A 20721-nucleotide genomic window follows, 5' to 3' on the forward strand; every position below is an offset into this window, starting at 1 on the left:
ACAGCTGCTGCATGAGCTCAGCCTCCCACAAATCAGTCGCTGTTTATTCCTTCCCTATGCTGCACCAGCCATCCGGCTTGGTTGCAGGCTAAGGATGAGCTGTCTGCCTGGAAGAGGTGAATGGGATCCTAGGATCTCAGGCAAGGTGTTTCCAGAAGAGATAGGGGGATGTTCAATCTAAACTGTTGGGTCTGAGTCTGGCCAGGCACTTGAGGAGTTCAGCCTGCAGCAGGGGCAAGGCTGCAGGAGCAACTGCAGAAATGGAAGAGCGCATCTGAGGAGATCAGACTGGTGAAACTGGGCTTCTGTGGCCAAATGAAAGGAAGGCAGAGACAGAAGATACCGAACAGCTTGGGTGAACAGATACTAAAAGGAAGCAGAGCTACATAAATGAAAAGACATGACTGACTGATGATTCTCCTTGGGTTTCCAGAAGTGGTGGGATGCCCTGGTGACTGATACAAACTCTTTGATGGGCAGATATCCTCAAAGGACAGTGGAGGTGCTCCGTTTGAGCCACTGACTTTTTTTTTTTTTTTTTAAGGTGAATACCATAGGGGAAAAGTAGGGCTAGCCTGGCTGTGAGTCAGCAAGTTGATTCTCATTTCCACCCTAAAATAACTCAGAAGTGTGATTCCAGCCCTGCCTTCAGCTAGCAGCTGTGGAGGGACAAATCCTGATTTTTTTTAATTTTTTTTTTTAGATGGGTTTTGATGGTTTCTTACATGATGTTCAGTTCAGCTAGCCAGCACTTGCACTCCCTCCTGCAGTCTGCTCATTTCAGCCCATGCTCACAGTCCCTCCTTTTCTTAACTCTCTTCCAAGCCACTTTGGTGCATGGAGAGATTTGCTAATCTTTGGGAGAAGAAAAGGAGGTGAGAATGGTCTTAAGCCTCAGGATCTTAGGAGGGACACCCCAAACCCTATGCCTCTGAAATTATCACTTCTCCAGGGCAATGTGCTTGATTGCAGCCTATTTCTTCTTTTGCCATAAAATGACAAGTGGCAATGAACTGGCATTGCCCTCATGGGTGGCCAGTAACCTCAGACCTCTTTGGAGAAGCCTAAATCTGTCAGAACAAGCTACCTTTTACTTGGCACTTTCCTGAGCACATCATGAACTCACCTTAGCCATGTGCTCCAGCTGATTTTCCTCTGACCGCTTCAGTTAAGACTTCTCTGGTGATGGTAATACTCCATATGACCATGCTGTCTTGCATCTGAGGGTCTCGCACTGGCGAGTTCAGCCCCCTGTATCATATTGATTTCCACTCAAGGGGAGAGTTTGTGACATGCAAAGGTTATGTAGGAAGCCTGTGGCAGCACTCGATACCCCCAGTAACACCCCCAATTTCTAAAAGCCTGGCACTTCAGCTCATAGCTGGCTTACCTTTTGTAGTCAGAACACTACTTTTTTGTTTTTTCTTTTTCCCTTTTTCAGGAAGTTATTGTTTTCAGGTGCTTCTCTGAAGTGGCCAAATTCTAATTTTCTGTGTGTGTGCACAGACTGCCACAGGAACAAAATCTGCAGACTTAAGTCTAAAATTACCTGCTCTTCACCAGCTGGTGCCAGCGCCTGAATCTGTGATGGTAATTCAATCCTGTGAGCCAGTTTTGGCAGGTGCAAATTGCACTCACCAAAGGGAAGCTGTCTGAGAAGAGGGCCATTTTCTGTCCCTTAGAAAGCTAGTTTGGTCTTAAATGGCCAAATGCAAGTGTGCCAGCTGAGACAGAACCTGCTGAAGGGACCTGAAATTAATTGGTATTCAGCGTACGTTCTTCCTCCGTGACACTGAAAACCTTTCACTGTGGTGGTGTAAGAGCAATTGACTGAAGAATATGAGGATGACTGTGTTGGGTGTTGTGTTCTCAGGTTCAAAGTCCTCCCTTAGCTTCAGGAAGGAGGGGCCTGGTCCTGAGAGGCACAAGCCATCTCCTCCAGCACCGCTGAGTGCTTTCAACTCTCACTGACTTCCAGCTATGTCCTTTCAAAGGGAATTGAGAGCAGGCTTTGTTGTGTACCTTGTCTCCTTGCAGATGACCTCTGTCCCCAGCCCATGGGAATTAAGCAGACTGCTACCATGCCTGGCTCAAGCAGTGTGGAGTTGTGGGATGGTCTTTGCCATGGTTCAGCTGCTTCAGTCTAAAGGGTTTGGGGGCTGATAGTGGAGTTGAGGCAGGAAGAAGCATTAATGCTTGCCTAGTAATAGGGACCCATTTAATTCTTTGCCCAAAAGCCAACACAGGCCATGCTACTGAAGTGAATGGGGCTTTGGTACTTATAACTCGCCTTTTTGCCCCCAAAAGGAAAACCTTCATGCCTTTTTTCCAGACGGGTGGGAATGACAAAGAAGTGAAGGGGAGATTAGGGGGTAAGGAAGATGATTTGAGGATATACAAGGTCTTTTCTGCCATCTCTGGCTCTTTCTGCATGGCATTGCTGTAGGTCAGAGATGGTCAGTAGCTATTCTGGAGACTGCTGTTTTCAGCTGGAGGACACCTGGAGCATGTGGATGGACCTTTGTTGCAAGTATAAATTCAGGTACATAACCCCGCTGTGTTGGTTGAATTCTTTCTTGCTATCAGTGTGGCAGCTGAGGACCCAATGGAAATGGTCTGCTTTTCATGAAGGAGGGAAAAACCCTACATATGAGCCCCGTGCTCAGCACTGCTGTGACCCTACACACATCTGTGGGGGTGCAGCTTCTCACTGCACCCCAGACCCCAAAACGCTGTAGCAGCTGCTCAGTCTTGCAAAGCTGCTGGCTTTTCCTTCCAACTTGAAACAGTGGGGGGAAGATTATAGGGCTGGGGGATGGGGCTGGTCTCTGCAGAAGGAAGAGGACCTTCTAACAGTGATATGTTACGATAAAGCAATGACTCATCTGCTCCATTCAGCACAGGATTGATGCGGCTTTCATCTGCGCACACAGGAGACAGATGAATAGATGTATTTGCTAATTTGCTGGGGGGGTGAGGCAGAAAAGGTGCCCTTCAGGGAGCCAGGGAAAGCTGTTCCTTATGTCTGCCCCGTTGCTTTGGCTGGGGCCAGCTTGTTGCACTGGTGAGTCTGTACTGACCTTGAGAGCTGCAACAACCAGAAGCATCCCAGGAGGGCTGTGGTGCTTGTGTGCCGTTTTTTGCAGCAGCAGGGATTCGGAGGGCTTTTCTTTTCCTTTTTCTCTTTGATCACTGGTTTAATGATCTCTGCTCCCTCTTCCCAGCCTGGGAGAGAGCTGGTTAGCTGTTGGCAAGTGAAAACCTCCCTGAAAAGGCACAGATTGTTAAACAAAGAAAATAGCATGGGGGCGAAGGAGGGAGGGAAGGAAGCCTCTTTCTCGAAAAACCTTATTCTCAAGTGCTGCTGTCTGTGTGGGAGGCAGAGAGGGAGCTGGAAGGGGGAGGAATGGGTAGACAGGCAGAGACAGCAACTGAGGAGGAAAGAGAAGGGAGGAATAAATAGATGTGAGGACCTATAAAGAAGAAAGCAAAGGTGGAGAAACAGGCCATTAGAAAAAAAACTTTGTGTGATGGAATGAGGGAAGAGGAGGAGACAAAGGGCTGGGGAAAAAACCATCACATCTCTATGTGCAGGCTTAGTTTTTGAAAATGAGGAAAGCATCTTTCTTTGCAGTCTGTGGGACACAGAAGTGCTTAAAGATGAGCACATGCTCATGCCCTTGAAAGCACAGGACTGGAAAGGGGAAGGAGAGCAAAAGGAAAGAGGGGATGATACCCAAGGTAGGGAGTCTGACTGGGACGTAGCTAATATCATACAGAAGAGGGTTAAGTACTATGATGGAAGAGGATGCTGCTAAGAGTACCTTGGGTCAAGAGGAGGAGGAAGAGGGCAGCACAGATGGCTGCAAGCCAGCATGATGCAAACCCAGCCAGTGGCTCTGGTAGCTGTGCTGCAGCTGTTGGGGGCAGAAAGGGTGCTTGAGCTTCTCAGATGCAGTGTTTGACAGCATCAGCTCAACCAAGCCAAAGGGCCTGGAGAGATGCTGGGCAATTCTGTGGCTGGTTCCAGTGATGGAAAGCCACTGGCAGAAAGCCCTTTCACGTGGATGCTTAAGAACTGCTGATACTGATTTTTGGTTTAGCTTGGTTTCTACATCTTTTAAAACCTTTTCTAATCTGCATGGGGGGCTTGCATTGCTTTTAGTGGAAACACACTTAGAAATCAAGAAATTCTTTAATGAGCTGTTTGTAGCAGTGCAGGGCATGGATGTGGGACAAGGCTCCATGGCACAGTGTAGGCTCTGAGCAAAAACAGCTTTCCTGCTTCCAGGAATCTGGAAACCAGATCTGATCAATGAGGGGTGTGGATAATCTGTGAGGTACTTGAGCTGCACAGAGTCCCCATTTCTCAGCAAAGGGGCCAGTTTGCCCCCTCTGTGATTTACCCCTACCATCTCCGTAGGCTGCACATAGCTTTCCTAGAGAAAGCAGCAGCAGTTTAATGCTTGGTTCATACAGTAAAACTGCACAAATACTAGAGAGTGTGTGAGTAGCCCAGCTAATTGATATCAAAGTGACTAAGCAGGTAATTTAATATTTATGACATGATGAATCTGACTCTTCCTGCTTTAACCTCTAAGCCTGTTTCAGTCTTGGGCTCCACTTACTATTTCTTTGTCGTCATTGCGCCAGATGTAAAATGAGGATAAATTGCTCCCAAGCCAGAAGAGCAGAGTCCTGTGAGTGACTGTGTGCAGCCTCCACCCTGGATCTACATAAGATTTCTACTGAGCAGAGCAGTATGAATATTCTTTGGAGGCAGTAGGAAGGAAAAGGTGAGGCAGGTGGTATCTACAGAAATATTACAAAATGAACAAGGAGAGGAAAATATTCTTGCACTAGGACAGGACCTTATGTTTATCTACCAAGTCCCAAGCCACAGAGAAGGTCTGAAGCTTGGTGAGTATCTGGGACTGTTTGGTACTAGATGCCCGAGTGTATGATACATCTTCAGTGAAGCATGAGGGGACAGTGCTGGTGTTTTGGGTTTCCAGAATGGTTTAATATCACAAACTCAGAAATGTAAGTATTGTTTAGCTGCAGTCAAAGAGAGTATGCTTTTTTTACACCCAAAGTAGTTCTGTCCCACACAGAGCTGCTAGGGAAATTTGATTGCTGTTTTTTAAACAAGTGAAGGGCTGGTTTGATTTTTTTTTCCTTCTTTTTTTTTTTTTTTTTATCTCCATGGGAAGAGCTTGGAGTTAGGCTGAATTGAAAATCTAAGGGAAGATTAGCAACTATCCTGCTTAACACTGGCTATGAAACCCTGGGGGCAGATTATCTGCCTCTCACCTTTCAATGTTTTATTTCAAAACTGGCCAACTTGGATCATCTTTTGGAGACTTCAGGCTCCATCTCAGCAAATACTACCCAGCTAAAATTTATCCTCTCTAAGGGAGGTGTGTAAGGTAGGTCCTGTGAAAAGCCTTCTGGAAGTGCCTGTTCCATCTCCATGCTAGAGGAAGAGCTGAGACTATTCTCCTAGGATAACTGCCAACCTTTCAGACAGCCTTTTCAGTATATGGCATATCACGGTCACCATGCCTGGTGAGCATAGCATGAGAGCTATGGACTTCCATGATTTTGGTGCTGCAGTTCCCTCAGTCAACTCCAGTTGACTGGCATTGGAGAAGATGGTGGCCATCAAACAATGGCTTACAAGGGAGAGCAGGAGCAGGGGGAGTTTCTGTCTTATACCAAGCTGTAATATGTTGGCCAGCTTTGCTCTGGACCCAAACCTGGCATTTCTGTGAGTAGGTTTCCTCCAGGCCAGTGTTTCCTCCTAGATGGAGGTTAAACCACCACATTTGTTAGCCTGTTTCCCAGAAGAGTCAGCAGCACAGACCATTGCTGCAACCCTGGGACATTCTTGTTGTCTGTCATTAAAGGAGTGATCTGCACTCTGAGCCACTTTGGAAGAAACATGTATCTGTAGAGGTTTTTGAGGAGCCTCTTTATTTCTAAATCCAGACAGCTAATAAGCTCATATTTCACTTAGCAGGCAGAAAGCTCTCGGCAGGCTCCTGGCAGTGCTGAAGGTCAGCAGGGAGGTAATAAAGCAGGCGACTCGGATCTGACTGCTGCCTCCTGTTTACTCATTATTTCCCAAGCTCAAAGTTGACATGGTGCTGCGCCATCGGAGGCCTGATGGCAAGCTGCCCAGCAGCTGTCTCCTCTCCTCCCATTGTGCAGAGGTGTAGCCGTGGGAGCCCCATCTCCCGGCTCACCCTGCCTAGATTGCTGCCTAGCGAGGCTTGCTGGGGTGATGGTTTTGTTGTGGTTTTATACCCATTTGAAGCCCACTTTGTCTATTTGCTGAATTCTCTGGGTGTGGCTCTGCTGTTCGCTGCTTTCATCAATTCCCTGGGGAAAATGGCTCCAGCTAATCACCTGCAGTACATCTGACGTCCTGCTCAACTCTGTAGGCAAGCCCAGCTAATGCACTGCAAAGAGGAGACAGGAGCGAGATCTCTCAATCACTGTGAGATCCAGCTGTACAGTAAATTCATGCAGTTGCACTGGGGTCAATACATTGGTTCGCACCAGCTGAGGATTTCGTGCTTGCCTTATTTTGCTGTAGCTCCACCAGAAATGCTGACAGCAATAATCCTTGTAGCTGTGATACCTGTGATAACTGAGGAACTAATCCTGTTTTTTCTGCAGTACCTGTCTGGATGGGGAGTATCACACAAGACCACATATTAACCACTTCCTAAACTTAACTTGGGATAATGCTGAAAAAACATGGGTGGAGAGCGAGATACAAGCAGGGAGGAGCTATTGATCTGCTTTCCCATTGATCAAAATGTTCTCTCCTTACCCAGGAGGAAAGGAGCTGTGGTGAGCAAACGAAAAGTAATATTTATTTGCTTGGACATGAGTATATCTTGTCACTGACAAATGGCTTCACATACATGGCCAGGATGGACTTGTCTTCATTACACGCGGAGCCTAGATGTGGCAGCCATAGATGATAGTCAGTCTGACTTGTTTGATGTTTTTGCAGGTACAGGCACTGTAGTAGATGCTTTGAATACAACTCACAGTTTCTAAAGAGCGAGCCAACAGTTTTCCAGTTTTGTCTTCTGTCCTCCTCTGTTGCTTCCAGGTAGAATGGGACTGGCTTGCTCTGTCCTTTCACTGACCTCTCATTGCTCTGCTTCCTCTTCCAGGTGCTGTGTCATGTCCAGATAGGACACCACCAGTGTGAGAATCATCCCAAGACAACTGCTCCAAGGGGTTGAGCTCAGGTGACTCCTCTGCTTTCTCCAGCAGCTGGGCAAAGGAGAAGAGCTGGGATAGCCCCACACGCGTGGCGTCCGGTCGCTACCCGCAGCACTCGTAGGGATGGATTCCAAAGGCAACGTCCGAAGTGCAAACAAACCTGATGCCAAGGCCCCCAGCTCTGGAAAGCCAGAAAAGCCCAACCCTGGGCCTGCCACAAATGCAGACAAGAAGGAGATCCCCAAAGAGCAGCCTGCTCCTGCCACTGCCACCAAGAAGGCAGGTGGTGATGCTGCCGTCGTGAACAACCACAGCAACCTGAAACCCAGCCCCGCCGCCACGGAGACACAAGAGGCCACCGGCCAGTCCCCTGACTCTGACCACAAGGGAAACAGCTCCGAGGAGTCACCAGGCAGCATCTTCGACAACATGAAGCCCTTGATCATCGTTGGAGGAGTGGCAGTGGCTGCGCTTGCTGTGATTGTGGGAGTGGCGTTCCTAGCCCGGAAAAAATGAAGACCGGGATAGGGTGGGGATGAGAAACCCAACCCAGCTGTACAGCTCCTTTTGAGACAAATGCATGCAGAAAAATTCTATACATATCTATATATATATAAAGTGAGCTAGATAGGTCAACAACAAACACCAACTGCAACTCCAAAGTCTTGTTCAAGACAACTGTGCCAGTTTGACCCAGTGTGGGTAACTCCATGCACTCAGTGTGTTCTTTCATGTAATATATCTTGGCTTATACCACTGTGTATAGATTACTGCTTCTCCTGATCGGTGTAAATGACGGTGTCCCCTCCCCTCCCCTGCTGTCCTCCCCTGGCGACACCCCCACCTCTCTTGCAGTCCCCTGTTTTCAAGTCCAAAGTGTTCTGCATCCCATCCAGAGTCCCTGCTTTGTGTTTTGGTTTCTGCTTGGTTTATTTTTAAGTTGGGTTGTGGTAAAGAAGATGTAAAGGGAGATGGAGCCTAGTGCTAAGACCCAGTTTGCCTGTCACTGTGTGTTGGGCTGGTGTTTATCTAGCACCCCTGGGGCAGGGGAAGCACTGGGCAATTGCAGGCAAAAGGCAGCTCCTTGACCCAAACAGCAAAGAGTGATCTCTAATAGGTGTCTTGTGTACCTGCTGCTCATCAACCCACTTTTAAGAACCCAACTCGAAAGCGCCCCAGAGAAAACAGGTTGGCTGCAGGCGGAGGCTGAGACTGCAGCATGGTAGAGCTGAGTATGCAACTTGGGACGTCGCATCAAGTCATTTCTCTGGCTGAGCTGCCAGCGAGGGAGTGAGCGGAGGGGCTGTACTGTGACCAACAGTGCAGTTAGCGCATGGAGATACCTGGCGAAGTCCCATGCCAACCTTGGGCAGGCAGCAGCTGCCATCTGCTTGGTTTCTTGCATGTTGGCAGGCAGCCTTCAGGATCCCATGGCTCATCAAGGTCATATGGGCAGCGTTTGGGGATAGAGAGACTTTGTTTTGGATCTAGTATTTCCTAAAGTTAGGCTGGGCTTTGCAGGATTCTATGGCCTCAGTCCAAACTCTCTCGAGGTCAGCTGGACTCTTTCTGTTCATTTCTTTGGGCTTTGGATCAGGCCTTTCACCTGATTTTTTTCCCCACTGAAGGCTATGGTTTTTCAGTACGTGAGAAAGTAGAAAAAAGGGAGACATCAGCTGGTTTTAGGGGCAGAGAGGACCTGGGACCCCATGAGAATAACACTGACCTGCTTTATACCAGGGAAATCCTGTTCAAGGGCACTGGAAGTCCGTCTGTCCTAGGGGGATTTGTTACCTCTCTCCTATGACGGTAGCAGGGATTTGTGACTCCTTCACACTTTGGAATTGGAAACAAATTCCCAGCCCTCAGGAACAGCCTGGTTTCGTTGGTGAGTACCTTGGCTTTAAAGCCAGACCTTGTGAGGGGGAGAAGGAAGGTAGGCAACAAGAGATGGTGTTCAGTGCATTGGCTGATGCCCTTCCCCTAACACCAAGGGGTGGGCAGATCTTATTCTGAAAGTTTCCATTAGATTACTCTTGTCTACTGCCCTGCTGCAAAAGAGTCTTACAAAAAAGACCTTGCATTTTGTTTTTAAATTAGGTTAGAGCTTAGACGGGGTCAGAACTGCAGAGCTTGGAGCTCAGCTGCAGCCAATGGGCAGGGGTTTTGAGCGATGATTAGCAAGAGATTGTGACAAAGTGGAGTGAGTTCAGTTAAAGAGCCTTAGTCATACATCTTTAACTAACCTGGATGTATAAATTCAGTGGGTACAGGGCCAGAGAAAGGTGTACATTCCTCAGGCACTGTCTTTGCAGTATCTGCTTCTGGCAAGATTACTGCATAAGATGGTGCGTGTGTATAACCTGATCTGGCAATTCTTCTCTTGGCTCATGTCTGTCTTATTTACCTCTAAATTTGGTCTGCTGAATGCATGTGGCTTCCCCAAAGAAAAGGTCTTTTGATGCAGCCTGGCCATTCCTATGGTGAGCTTTGTCATCCTCTTTTCCCCAAGCCTCATAAAATATTCCCAAAGGTGCACAGCCTTTGGGAGTATCAGATGCTGTCTTCTGATGAACAACAGGCTGCATGCAGCTGAAGTTTAATGTCTACCTCTAACTTTACCAGTACAGAGACAGGGGGTGGGCATGCTGGGTTCACAGTGGTTTTTGGCACGAGTGCTACAGCCCCATGTGAAATCCTGGTAGCTTAAAGCACTCTTTGCATATATTGTGGATGTGTCTCCTAGTAGCAGTATGTCACTTGCAGCCTGGAGAATTTATTTGGTTTGAAGCAGAAGGGGGCATGGTGGGGTGTTTCTGTAATACCTCTCTTGTCTAGAGGACTGATTTCCCCTCATCCTGTTTTGCAAATGTTCAGAGGTTATTTGGGGGGGGGGGGGGGGGAAACAATAGAAAAGGAATAGGAAAAGTATTTGGAAAGCAGAGATGTGAGAGAGAATACAGCTCAGAAGCAGTCCCAGCACAGCTCCCTTGCAGCGACTGTGGCAGGGCTTTGCAAGAGGATGTGGTGAGGCTGCTGCATCTACACTAAGAATCTGGGAGTGCTGCAAAGCCCCCAGACCCTGACAGTGCCCTGGGCATATCCTTTTGCCACAGTGGGGAGAGATCCCATTGCATACCAGCTCCTCCTGCTCCTGCTTGCACCCTGAACTGTGCATTCTGGTTCCCTACAAGAGAAATCTGGGTGCATAAGCCAGAAGCAAACTGCAGCGCAGTCCTGCCAGGAACCTGATGTCCATGACTGGGAGACCTGTGCCCACTGGGTACAGAGTAACGTATCCAAAGTACTAGGATTTGGATGTGGGGATGGCTATTGCTGGGCTCCTCTTCCCTCAGATCTCTGAAGCACAAAGCTCTTGGCTGTAGAGAAATTTTGCTTACATTGCTCATGAGGAAGGGAAGTTGGTCACTCCTGCTCTGATTCATGTTTTGGCAAAGTAGGGTGATGATTTTCAGACATTGACTTTGGTTTTCAAGTGGGAGGACTGTCTTCAAGAGATGCTTCTACCTGTCTTGTCTGTTCCCTCCCTCTCAGCCCTGGCATATGATTTTTTTTTTTTTTTTAGCAGTGTGTGACAACATTACAGATACAGTGTCTATCTATTCTGCCCTGACCAGGACAGATAGATACAGGGGGAGGAAAAAGAAACACCTGCTTCATTTGAATCTCCTATTTTACTTTCTAAAGTGTTTTTATTTCTGTGACTTAACCTTTGTCAACAGAAGAGGGGAAAAACAGTTCTCACTCAACATGGGCCTTAACCATTTCTGTCCCCCTTCAACCTGCCCTGCCCTTAGAGCACTCAGATCCAAGGCCAGTAATTTCATCCAGAAACACACCACAGAGGTGGTGATGGGACTGCAGCTCATCATCTGGTATGTAACGACATGCGAACCCTCCCTAGGCAGTGAACATGCTATGTCCTGTTCATAAGGGATTTTCTACTTACTGTGATCACTTAACATTGCCATCTGCTGTCCAGATTCACTACCTGTATCCCACCTCTTTGGCAGTTTGGTTTGGAAAACAGCTGTGTGTGTGTGTATGTATATACACCACCCTGCCTTGAAGAATATTCTGCATATGTATGTATACATACATATTATGTTTATATTACTGCAGTCTGGGGAGGGAAAAAACAAGCCAACCTGGAGATGACCCTTCATTTGTTCCCCTGCATTCACACAAAGTGTCCGTGGTGTCTTTTTTGTGCCATTTGCATCATGCCATGCAGCACCTGAATTCCTTTTCAGTCCTCGTTTCTTCTCAGTGCAAAGAATGTATGGCTAGTGAACTGCTGAATGTACGATGTGCCCGTTTGTTCTAGAAGCTCAAAATTACTGTTCCCCTCCCTGGATAGTCGTGTGGGCTTGCTTTAAAATAAGGCACTTTTAAACTATACTGGACTGTGTTGTAGCGCTTTTCAAAGTGTGGGTCTAGTGTTGATTTGAGTCAGGTAGACCAAGCATAGATGCCATACAAGCTCCAAAGCACGCAGCTGGGGCAACGCACTTCAGTCCTGACTTGCAAATGACATCCTCTTAGCAAACACCTCCTATTCTGCCTTAATGTGCCAGGCTGTGCAGTGGTTTCATTATGAGAAGAAAAAAAAAAAAAAAAAGTCCAGCGAGAACTAGGCTGAGAAGAGCAAATTCACCTCTTTCAATTGAAGCGAGATTGAAACCAAATTTGTCAAAGGAGAAGGCTTAAATGACTGAACTCGCTGTGCTAAATAAATAGTTGTCTTTTCTTGTACTGAGCACATGCCGTTATTTGCTTGATGTTATTCTTTGTGTGGTGTTTGTGATATGAAGTCCTTCTAGTGATATCTCCATGGGGAGAATGAACTAATGCTTAAAACTAATCAGATTCTGTGCTTGGGATTTGAAGAGATCTAGATTGCTAGTTTACTCTTTTGATAAGGTCTACAACTTATAAATTTGCAAAACTGACTTCAGACATGGTAGCTTATCACTAAAACTATAGATTCAATTACTACACCTGATCTCAGTCTATTTTTAAGGAGCCATAAGTTTTAGTTGAATATAAAGATGTCATTATGCTCTCTTGGACAACTTGGTAGAAGGTTTTTGAAGCTTCTAGCTTTAAGAAAGATGAAATGGATTACACTTCTGCTTCTTCTTTCTACTGATTTAATACGCTATGGATAAGTCCCTTTATTCCTAAGAGTTCTGCAGTAGGATGCAAACAAATCTGGAAGCCAAAGAATAATGCAGCAGCATTTTCAGGAGGGTAAGAATGCATTCTTGCAGGTGCTGTTCACTTCTCGGGCTTATACTTAAAGCGCTTGAACAGTCGCGTGCCCTGAAGCACTTCTTAGTTCCCTTAGGTTGTGTGATAAATTAAAAATCGGTTTATGTCTCTGCTGAATCAAAGTTTAGGGGTTGATCCATAGGCTACTGAAAACAAGGGAGATTTTTCCATTGGCTGTACCATGCTCTGCTCAGGCCTTTGAGATCTTATTGGCACCAGGAATACGATTGCAGGTCATCATAAAATGTAAAATCATTTCAATGGCATGTTTTTTTAAAACTGACATAAACATTCCTTAGCCCTTCTGCTGGGTATAACGGAAGTCTCTGGTATTAACTGAGGCAGCCATGCTCACAACCGTGCTTATAGCTACATCAGTATTTACATATGAACAACAACAGTGTAACTAAAAAAACTAGAGTTGGTGAGATGACTTCTGCCTTAAAAATTCCCTTCCTTTTCTGGAAATGCCAGTGCGGTTTAGAAATCGGCTTCCTTCTAACTGTTCTTAGAATTGGTTGAAACTAACAGTCCTGAAGATTTGAGAGAAAAAACTGTTCTTCAAGAAACAAACCAAAAAAGGAAGGCAATGAAAAAATGTATTTGAAATGTGAAATTCTTGTAATTTCAATCAGCTCTACAGAAAGCTTCAGGTCAGTGATTCTGAGAGGGTACAAGAAACAATACAGAGAAATGCAGAGAGAAAAAGCATGATTTCATTATCTTAACAGTTTTGGTAAAGACACGTTACTTTTTATACCTTATCTAATTCTGGTTTTTTTGTTTGTTTTTTTTTTTTCTTGGACAAAAGCAAAAATGACCAACTCTGCCATGAAAATTAACTTTTGCTAACTGACTTTTCCAAATTAATTTTTGCTGGCTCTGTTCAATGTTAAAGGGTTAGTGAAGCGAGAAGACGACCTCAAGTTTTCTACAACCAACTTTGTGTGATTAAGGGAAATGGCAAGTTTACAATTTCAGCACTTTGAAAGGCTGTGTTCTCTTTTTGCATGCTTTGCTATGAAAAGGACTGAAAATCCAACATACTTGCACTTCGGTCCTCTTAGTCTGTGACTTCATGCTAGGGCAGGGATACTGGTTCCCTTCTCAAGCCATGTAGCATCTTACTGTGGTCTCATTCCCTTCACCACAGAGACAGGAGAAATCTCCCAAGCCACGAGGAGCTGTCTTCCGTAGGGGTAAGCAACTGCATCACATAGTCTTTTTCATAAACTGACTGCAGCTTTGCTTTACAGGTTGGGCACCTCCCTTCATGAAGAGAATTGGCTTTGACCTGGATAATAAAAATTCTATATCTAAGTTAGTTAAATTTTCAGCGCAGGAGGCTGGAATCAGGATGTTTCCTGTTATTTACACCAGAGGTATTTGGTCCTTTACTCTTTCCGGGAGAAATCAGCTCATGCTGAAGATCTGACCTGGGCTGCCTCCACATTTTAGGTGTTATGAGTGGCACTCGATTGGCAACTCCACCGTCAAAAGCAATGAAGCCTGCACAGCGATCTTCCGGGCCAAAGGATGGGGTACCACCCAGGTACTTCAGGATTTATGCTCTGAGGGTTACGAAGAAGCCAGGAGAGGGCGATGTGAGCAGCGTCTGCCTCGTACTGTGGATTAAATATTGCTGCTGTTTTCAGCCCATCATTGCTCTGTAAATGCTTCTCCTGCAGTGACTGGTTTTGGCCTATCGTTCTTTTTAAAACCTCTCCTGTCCTCATTCAATTGGAGATTAGTTCCCTCCTGAAGTTCATCTATTTGAAGTATTACTTAACCACTAACAAGAAGTTATTTTTTAAGTGGCATTAAGGGCAAAGACCACAGAATAAGATGTCCTAGCTGTCATGGTGAATATGTGGCAAAAATGAGAGGCTACTTAATCTAAAGGCAAACTAAAGGCAGCTATAAAGAAAGCTGATCTCTTTGAGCTAGATTATCTTGAATTCAGCAGCCCAGATGGCGATGCAAGGTGCTATTGAGGGTACTACAATGTAACTGAGACATCGACTTGGAACATGCCCCATGTGCCATTCAGCTGGACTTGGCTGGGTGTGTTCATCACCATTTTTCTTAGTCTTTTATTGCATCTTGCTGTGGTTAGCTCAGATCACATTACCTTGATTGACTGGCCCTGGGGAGTTTAATCTGTTGAGCAAAGGGGTTTTATGGTGGCTTTTTCCTCCTCTTTTTCAGATCATCAGTCCAGCCCTGTGACCCATTTTCTTTTTTAATGCCCAGATTCCTAGGCTATATGTTCATGCCAGATCTTCAACTGCTACACACTACATGGCTCTGTTGGTTTCTGGAGATCTGATTCATTGCTTGCACTTTACTGCTGCTTTGGCTACTGCACGCATTCCTGTTCCTTTTCATTACTTTCTTCTCGGGTAACTCTGCAGATGTGGCCTTTCCACAGCTAGGCAGAAACCCTGCCCTAAGGCAGAGGCAGATTTTGGGTAGCCCCACTCAAAAGATACAGCCAACGCTCAGCCACCGAGCACCTAAGGGCAATGCAGGGACTGTGTGGTACAGCAGGGAATGTATGAAGTTTTCATCTGCCCTGATCACTAAGGCTTGAGGGTCTAAGTCTGCAAGAGGCTGAGTGCTCTTGTCTGCCATGGGAGTTCAGCAGATGAGAAAACCACAGCCGGAAGGTCCCTTTCTTGTCCTTGCTCTTCCATGTCAGTAAGTCACTGCATGGCCACAAGCTCTGCTCAGGATTGAAGCCTGCCTGCCAGTCAGGTGTGAGGTATTCTGGATGCTCAAGAGATGATGACACGATGTGACCATACACTACACTTGGCTGAAGCTAGTGCTTCTGCAGTCCTCTGGTTACCGGGGCACCAAAAATACAAGCAGAGAAGAGAGGTTCTCAAGCAATCAAGAGCTGGCTCTCGGCTGAAGTCAATGACCTGCATTTCTGCTGGCCTTGAGGAATCAGCTCATGTGCCACGGGCATCCTGCAGCACTTGCTCTCCCTCATCCTCCATTAGCTGCAGGATTGAGGACACCAAAGACTGCAAGGATTCTTCCATTTGAATGGGCTGCTTGGGTGTTACCATTTGATACAGTAGTGCAAGACTGCTGGGCCTTGAAAATTCACATCTCATTCCACTAACCATGCTAATAAGCTGATACTCAAAGCCTGCAAGTCGTGTGACAGATTATAGCCGTTGGCTTTCCAAATGCAGGGGTTTGGCTCTACCCTGTGCTATAGTTCTGCTCACTGCTTTGGACAGTGTGTGCTCTGTTTGGATGCTCTGACATGTGGTGCTTGGGGACTCATGTTCTCTGCTCTTTGATGCTATGCTCTTCAAATTAAATAGATTTTTTTTTTTTTTTTTTCCTGAAAAATGTAACTTGCCTTAAATAGGATTTGGACCAACGTGTTACTCCTGCTCCTGTTTCTCTTTCAGTTGCTCCCAGCTTGAAATTCACACACAATTCCATTATTTTTTTCATTTCTCATAATGCAAAGCCCCAGTGCAGCATACCAAGACTAAAGTTACAGGTTCTTTCTGTCTGTGCATGATGGTGCTACAGTACCAAAACTCCTGGCAGGAAGAGAGTAATCTTTAATCATCTTTGCAATGGTAAAGACCTGCATTGTATCCCTGGTTTTGCCACAGCAGCTTCAAGCAGTCAAGTTTCTGGGGCAATTTGATAAGAACAAGGGTGCCATACAATTTTGTCATGTTAAAAAAACAAAACAAAACCAACAAACAAACCAACAAGTGAATAATTTGGCTTTACTAAGTTTTGAGCAGCCCTTCTTAAGCCTGGTGCCTTTTCCTGAGTCACTGGATAGGACCGTTTCAGTTGAAATCTTTAAAAGGTGCAATCTCAACTCCCCAGTGAAAACCAACTCTCTTCTAGTGGTAGGTGCAGGTTGTTTACAAATTTGTGGAGAAAATAAAATTGTAGAAAGGGAACTCGAAGGTCAGATTACAGGGGATTTTTTTTTTTCTTTAGGTTTGCTTGGATTCTGTTACTTTTCCAGGGACTGATCCAAAGCCCTCAGAAGTCAGATGGAAAGCTCAAAATGGTAGTGGGGAAATGCCTGCTGCTACCTTGGAAGCCACAGGCGTCTTTCCAGCGACATCAGTGGGTTTTGAGTCAGCCCCTGAACATGTTTTCCAAATGACAGTAATTTTCAGAGTGACACCTTGATTTCTTCCCTGTATAAACAGACCTGCTTGTCACTTACACATATTTACCTGTGTTCAACATACAGGTTTGGTTTTTTTGCTTTCAGAAACAATATGCTGCTAGACACGTTTCCTGGAGGGAAATGGACACCTACCTACACACAAAGCTATACAGCTAATTTATACCTTGTTGAATTTATAATCTTGTCTATGCTTCTATGGACACTTTGTATGGGCTGCAGCTCAAATCCTAAAATAGTCAAGAATTTTTCCTTTCCCATATAGTATTCTATTTACTTTGACTTAAAAAAAAAAAAGCGTATAAATGCAATAATGCAGGTAGACTAGAAATACTAGATTGAAAATTAAAGTAGTTTAGCTTGTCCCATTGTGACTGACAGTGTTGTACAACACCCAACGCTGTACCCTAACATTTTCCAGGCTTTCTACGTAGCTGAATCTAGTATTAGCTTTGAAAACCCATTGTATGAGTGGTGGGTGGATGGGTTGGAAATGTGTGCTCTCTACACACTGTATGTTACTCACATCAGAAGCTGTATGGCCACTCCATATGCTGTGAAACTGTAAATGATTCCCAATACACCTGTAACTCTTACCAGGATTGTGAGAAATAAACTATATATAGAGATATATATACACACATAGATATATTGTATAATTCCTCATGTGAGCATCTTTGTGTATGTGGGGGTGTGAGTGAAAATGGTTGTTCTCCCTCTCACTCCTTATTTGTGACTGTTTCCTGCAGGTTCAATATTTGCTAGGATTAGCAATCCCGGTGAGAACTGTGAGAAAAGGCAGTCCCTGCCCCCAGTAAACTCCTGCCTGCCCAAGGAAAGCAGGCAAAGGAGGATTATTGTTATTCCCACATAGGGACTAAGGTGTAGAACAATTAAAGACTTATCCAGATCTCCAGAGGAAACCCTTTCTGATGATCCCCTGCCCTGCAGGCTGGTCTCCATTGTTTGCTGCACCATTGTTTGCTGTGACCTCTCCCCTGCCAAATTAGAGTGTGCTCTGGTTTGCTTGGTTCTGTTTTTAAGTTGGCCCGGGAGCATCCATCCTCACAAGTAAACCATCCCCTGAGCACCTGGCTGATGTGCATGGGGGTCCCTGCACATCAGTGTGAGCCAGGGATTCCCTCCAACCTGTCAGAGGGGAGGAGGGTTTTGGCAGTACACGTCACTGCAAATAGTTGCTGTCACATTACAGCAGCTCCAAACAGGGTCTCTGCAGAAGTCTGCAGGCTTTTGGAAATGAATCTCTTAAGAACTGGGAAGACAAATATTCTAAACTCCTTGGGGTCAGGAAAAAGGAGCAGCCTTTAGTTGTTTCAAAGGAGCTGAGGCTCTTCTTCAGTTCCTAGACTGAGGGAAACGCACTCTCTTCCAGCGAGAGCCTGGCCCATCTCTTCTTAACAGAATAGGGTGTGCAGCCGTGACTGGGAAAGCGGCAGGGGTGGTACGGCAGCAGGTGATGCTGCAACTTGGAAGGTTTCCCCAAAATTTGGAATCAGTGGAGGCACCTGCACAAACTGTCCTCCTTGGTCTGAGATGAAACAGTGCTGCTCGCTCGATAGAGAGGAGGGGGAATGGGCTGGGGAATCTTCCTCATGTCTCCTTCAAACAAAAAAAGTGTCTCGTTTCTCACTGCCAAGGAAGTCAGCAGCACAGACGCATCGGTGCAGTTGTGGTGCCAAGTGAGAGAGCAAAGCTAGCATCAGCTCGGTGCTTTCAAACACTGGTTTGGTTGTCTTCCACCCATCCATTCTGTGTTTCGTCTACTTCTTTGCCTCCACATATTTATAGAAATTTAAAAAGTATGAAAAGCAGAGGCTATGTTTACAATTATCTTAAACTATGCATTGCTTTTCCCTGCTCCCTTCTACTCCAGCCATCCTTTAGGCACAGAAACTGACACAGTGCCAAATCAGTGTTTTAAGTGAGAAACGCAGCAGTTATGTTTTACCAGAACAGATTTGAAGAGGAAGCACTCAGCTGACTTAACATAACAGTAATGTCCAGGTTCTATCAAAAAGCACAGTCTGCATGAAGTAGCAATTTATATTGTCCTCGTGATCTTGTCACAGCACTAGCTACTACTCATGTTTGTTAATCTCCCCAATTAAGCAGAGAGGGGCTGCAAAAATGTATCTAGTGCTTTCTGGAAGAGAATTCAACAGAAGACCGTTTGCAAAACGGTGCTTTGGTAAAACTGAGGCATTGGCACCTACTGAGCAGTGGAAGATCAAGTATTAAGACATCGCTGTACAGTTTAATCTCCCAGCAACTGGGGTGCTCTCATGCATTTCTTCTATGTCTTCACCTTAAATCATTGTCAAGTCCTCTAATGCTTTGTATTTTGGGCAGGCTAGGGAGGATGGGAAGAGCTGATAGAGCAGCATTTGAGACAGCAGTTTTCCTCTGCTCTTGGATTTAGAAAAAAAACAGTGGATTCACAGACAAGGAATAAGGACCATAAATGCGAGGCTCCGTGCCATAAAGGCTTAGGCTGCTGGACTGGCACTGAGTCCCCTGCACAGTAGCTAAACTGAATAGTGAAAGATATGCTTTGGGTTGGTTTGTTTGTTTAAAATCATTTTCTGGTAGCTAAGCTGGAGCAAAGAGAGAGAAACATCCGGGTTAACTCCATGGTTAACCAGCCTACGGTTGCAGAACACACTTTTGGAAAGAAAAGGAGACTGACGGACAGATGATTGAAGAGACGGACAAGCAGACAGCCTGATGGCATAAGCTACATTTCCTTTAGGAAACCAGGCTAGAAATTAGGTCCTTTCAAATAAATAAACAAAAATAATGGCAGAATTGTATTGTCTTCATTTTATATCCATCATTTTATAATGGCATTGTCTTTTTGTAATACACTAGCAACCATCAGGAGATAAACCTATTAACACAGAGATGAAAAATGCAAAATCCAGAAACTGAACAAGGTTTACAAAAGTTACTTTTCCTCCGGTGAGCCACAGAACCGAAAGCAATGACACCTGCAATAAATGAACATTTTCCTTGAAGAATAACGGCTCATTAAAGATTAAGAGCATACACAAAGGAGGCAGACTGGACCAGATATGAGGGATAGGAAGGGACAGTTTCAGGAAGGTTTGGATGACTTTATTTAGTTTGCAATTCCGATGCTCGTTCCAGCGGCTCCAGGAAATCACCCGTTCTACACCCATGTTCTTCACACATCTTTTTTTTTCAGCAACCTACTCTGACAGATGCGTGTGCATCTTCTAACATCCCACATAATTAGTTGTGGCTTCTTCAGGGATGCAAAAGAGCAGAACGTACATCAGTCCTTCCACAACATCCCTGAGGCTATTCATCCTGAGGGTGAGAGGTATCAAGAGCAAAACCTGAGAAGTAACTTAAAAGTAACTTAAAACCAGCTTAAGCCAGTAACAGTTTAAGCCAGTAACTTAAAAACAGCTTGGGTTTATCAAAGGAGTTTTGTTCCTCCTTATCTCATGTGTCAGAAATACATCGCTAGTACAATATACCATGACTCATGGTGGCTTGGGATTCGTGGGGAGGCTTCTGGTGTTCGGTTGGCTGGGGAGGGACTTTGTGTAGTTGGAGCAAGGAAGTCTGAAACCCAGCACTGCAGCTGGATGCGGCCTCTCAGCTGGGCATTGAAAATTAGCTGACGTTTTGACATTAACGTCTGCTTTTTCATTCCCAATCCACAACACGGTGTCACCCACTTCTCCTTCTCTGAGGTGGGGCGGTCCCTATACTAAGTCTTCAGTGTTTCAGTCCTACCAGGCATCAGTATCAATTTGATGAGGGGGAAAAAAAAACAATTAAAAAAAAAAATCAAAACCCAATATAAAACTCGATGAGGAAAACAGCCGCCCTGCTAGAGCAGAGTTTGAGGAGAGCTAAGGACACCACCACGCTTGACTATGAAGGGGAAATAAAGCCCGGCAGCCGCCGCACGGTAGCAGGGCGGGAGGCAGGTGGGACGTGCCACC

The 20721-nt window shown here is 45.5% G+C and overlaps 1 protein-coding gene across 1 annotated transcript; it reads left to right on the forward strand.

The window, feature by feature from the left end:
• Positions 1-7197: 7197 nt before the first annotated feature.
• On the forward strand, positions 7198-7972 carry CEND1 (cell cycle exit and neuronal differentiation 1). Its single transcript, XM_010564307.1, has one exon. The coding sequence runs from the start codon at positions 7369-7371 to the stop codon at positions 7759-7761; it is 393 nt and encodes a 130-aa protein (XP_010562609.1). The 5' UTR covers positions 7198-7368; the 3' UTR covers positions 7762-7972.
• Positions 7973-20721: the final 12749 nt, after the last annotated feature.

Source organism: Haliaeetus leucocephalus, unplaced genomic scaffold (genome assembly GCF_000737465.1).
Source record: "Haliaeetus leucocephalus isolate CR32 unplaced genomic scaffold, Haliaeetus_leucocephalus-4.0 Scaffold177, whole genome shotgun sequence".
NCBI lineage: Eukaryota > Metazoa > Chordata > Aves > Accipitriformes > Accipitridae > Haliaeetus > Haliaeetus leucocephalus.

Coding starts and splice junctions, on each gene's coding strand:
- CEND1 (XM_010564307.1), top strand. CDS start 7,369: ATGGATTCCAAAGGCAACGTCCGAAGTGCAAACAAACCTGATGCCAAG.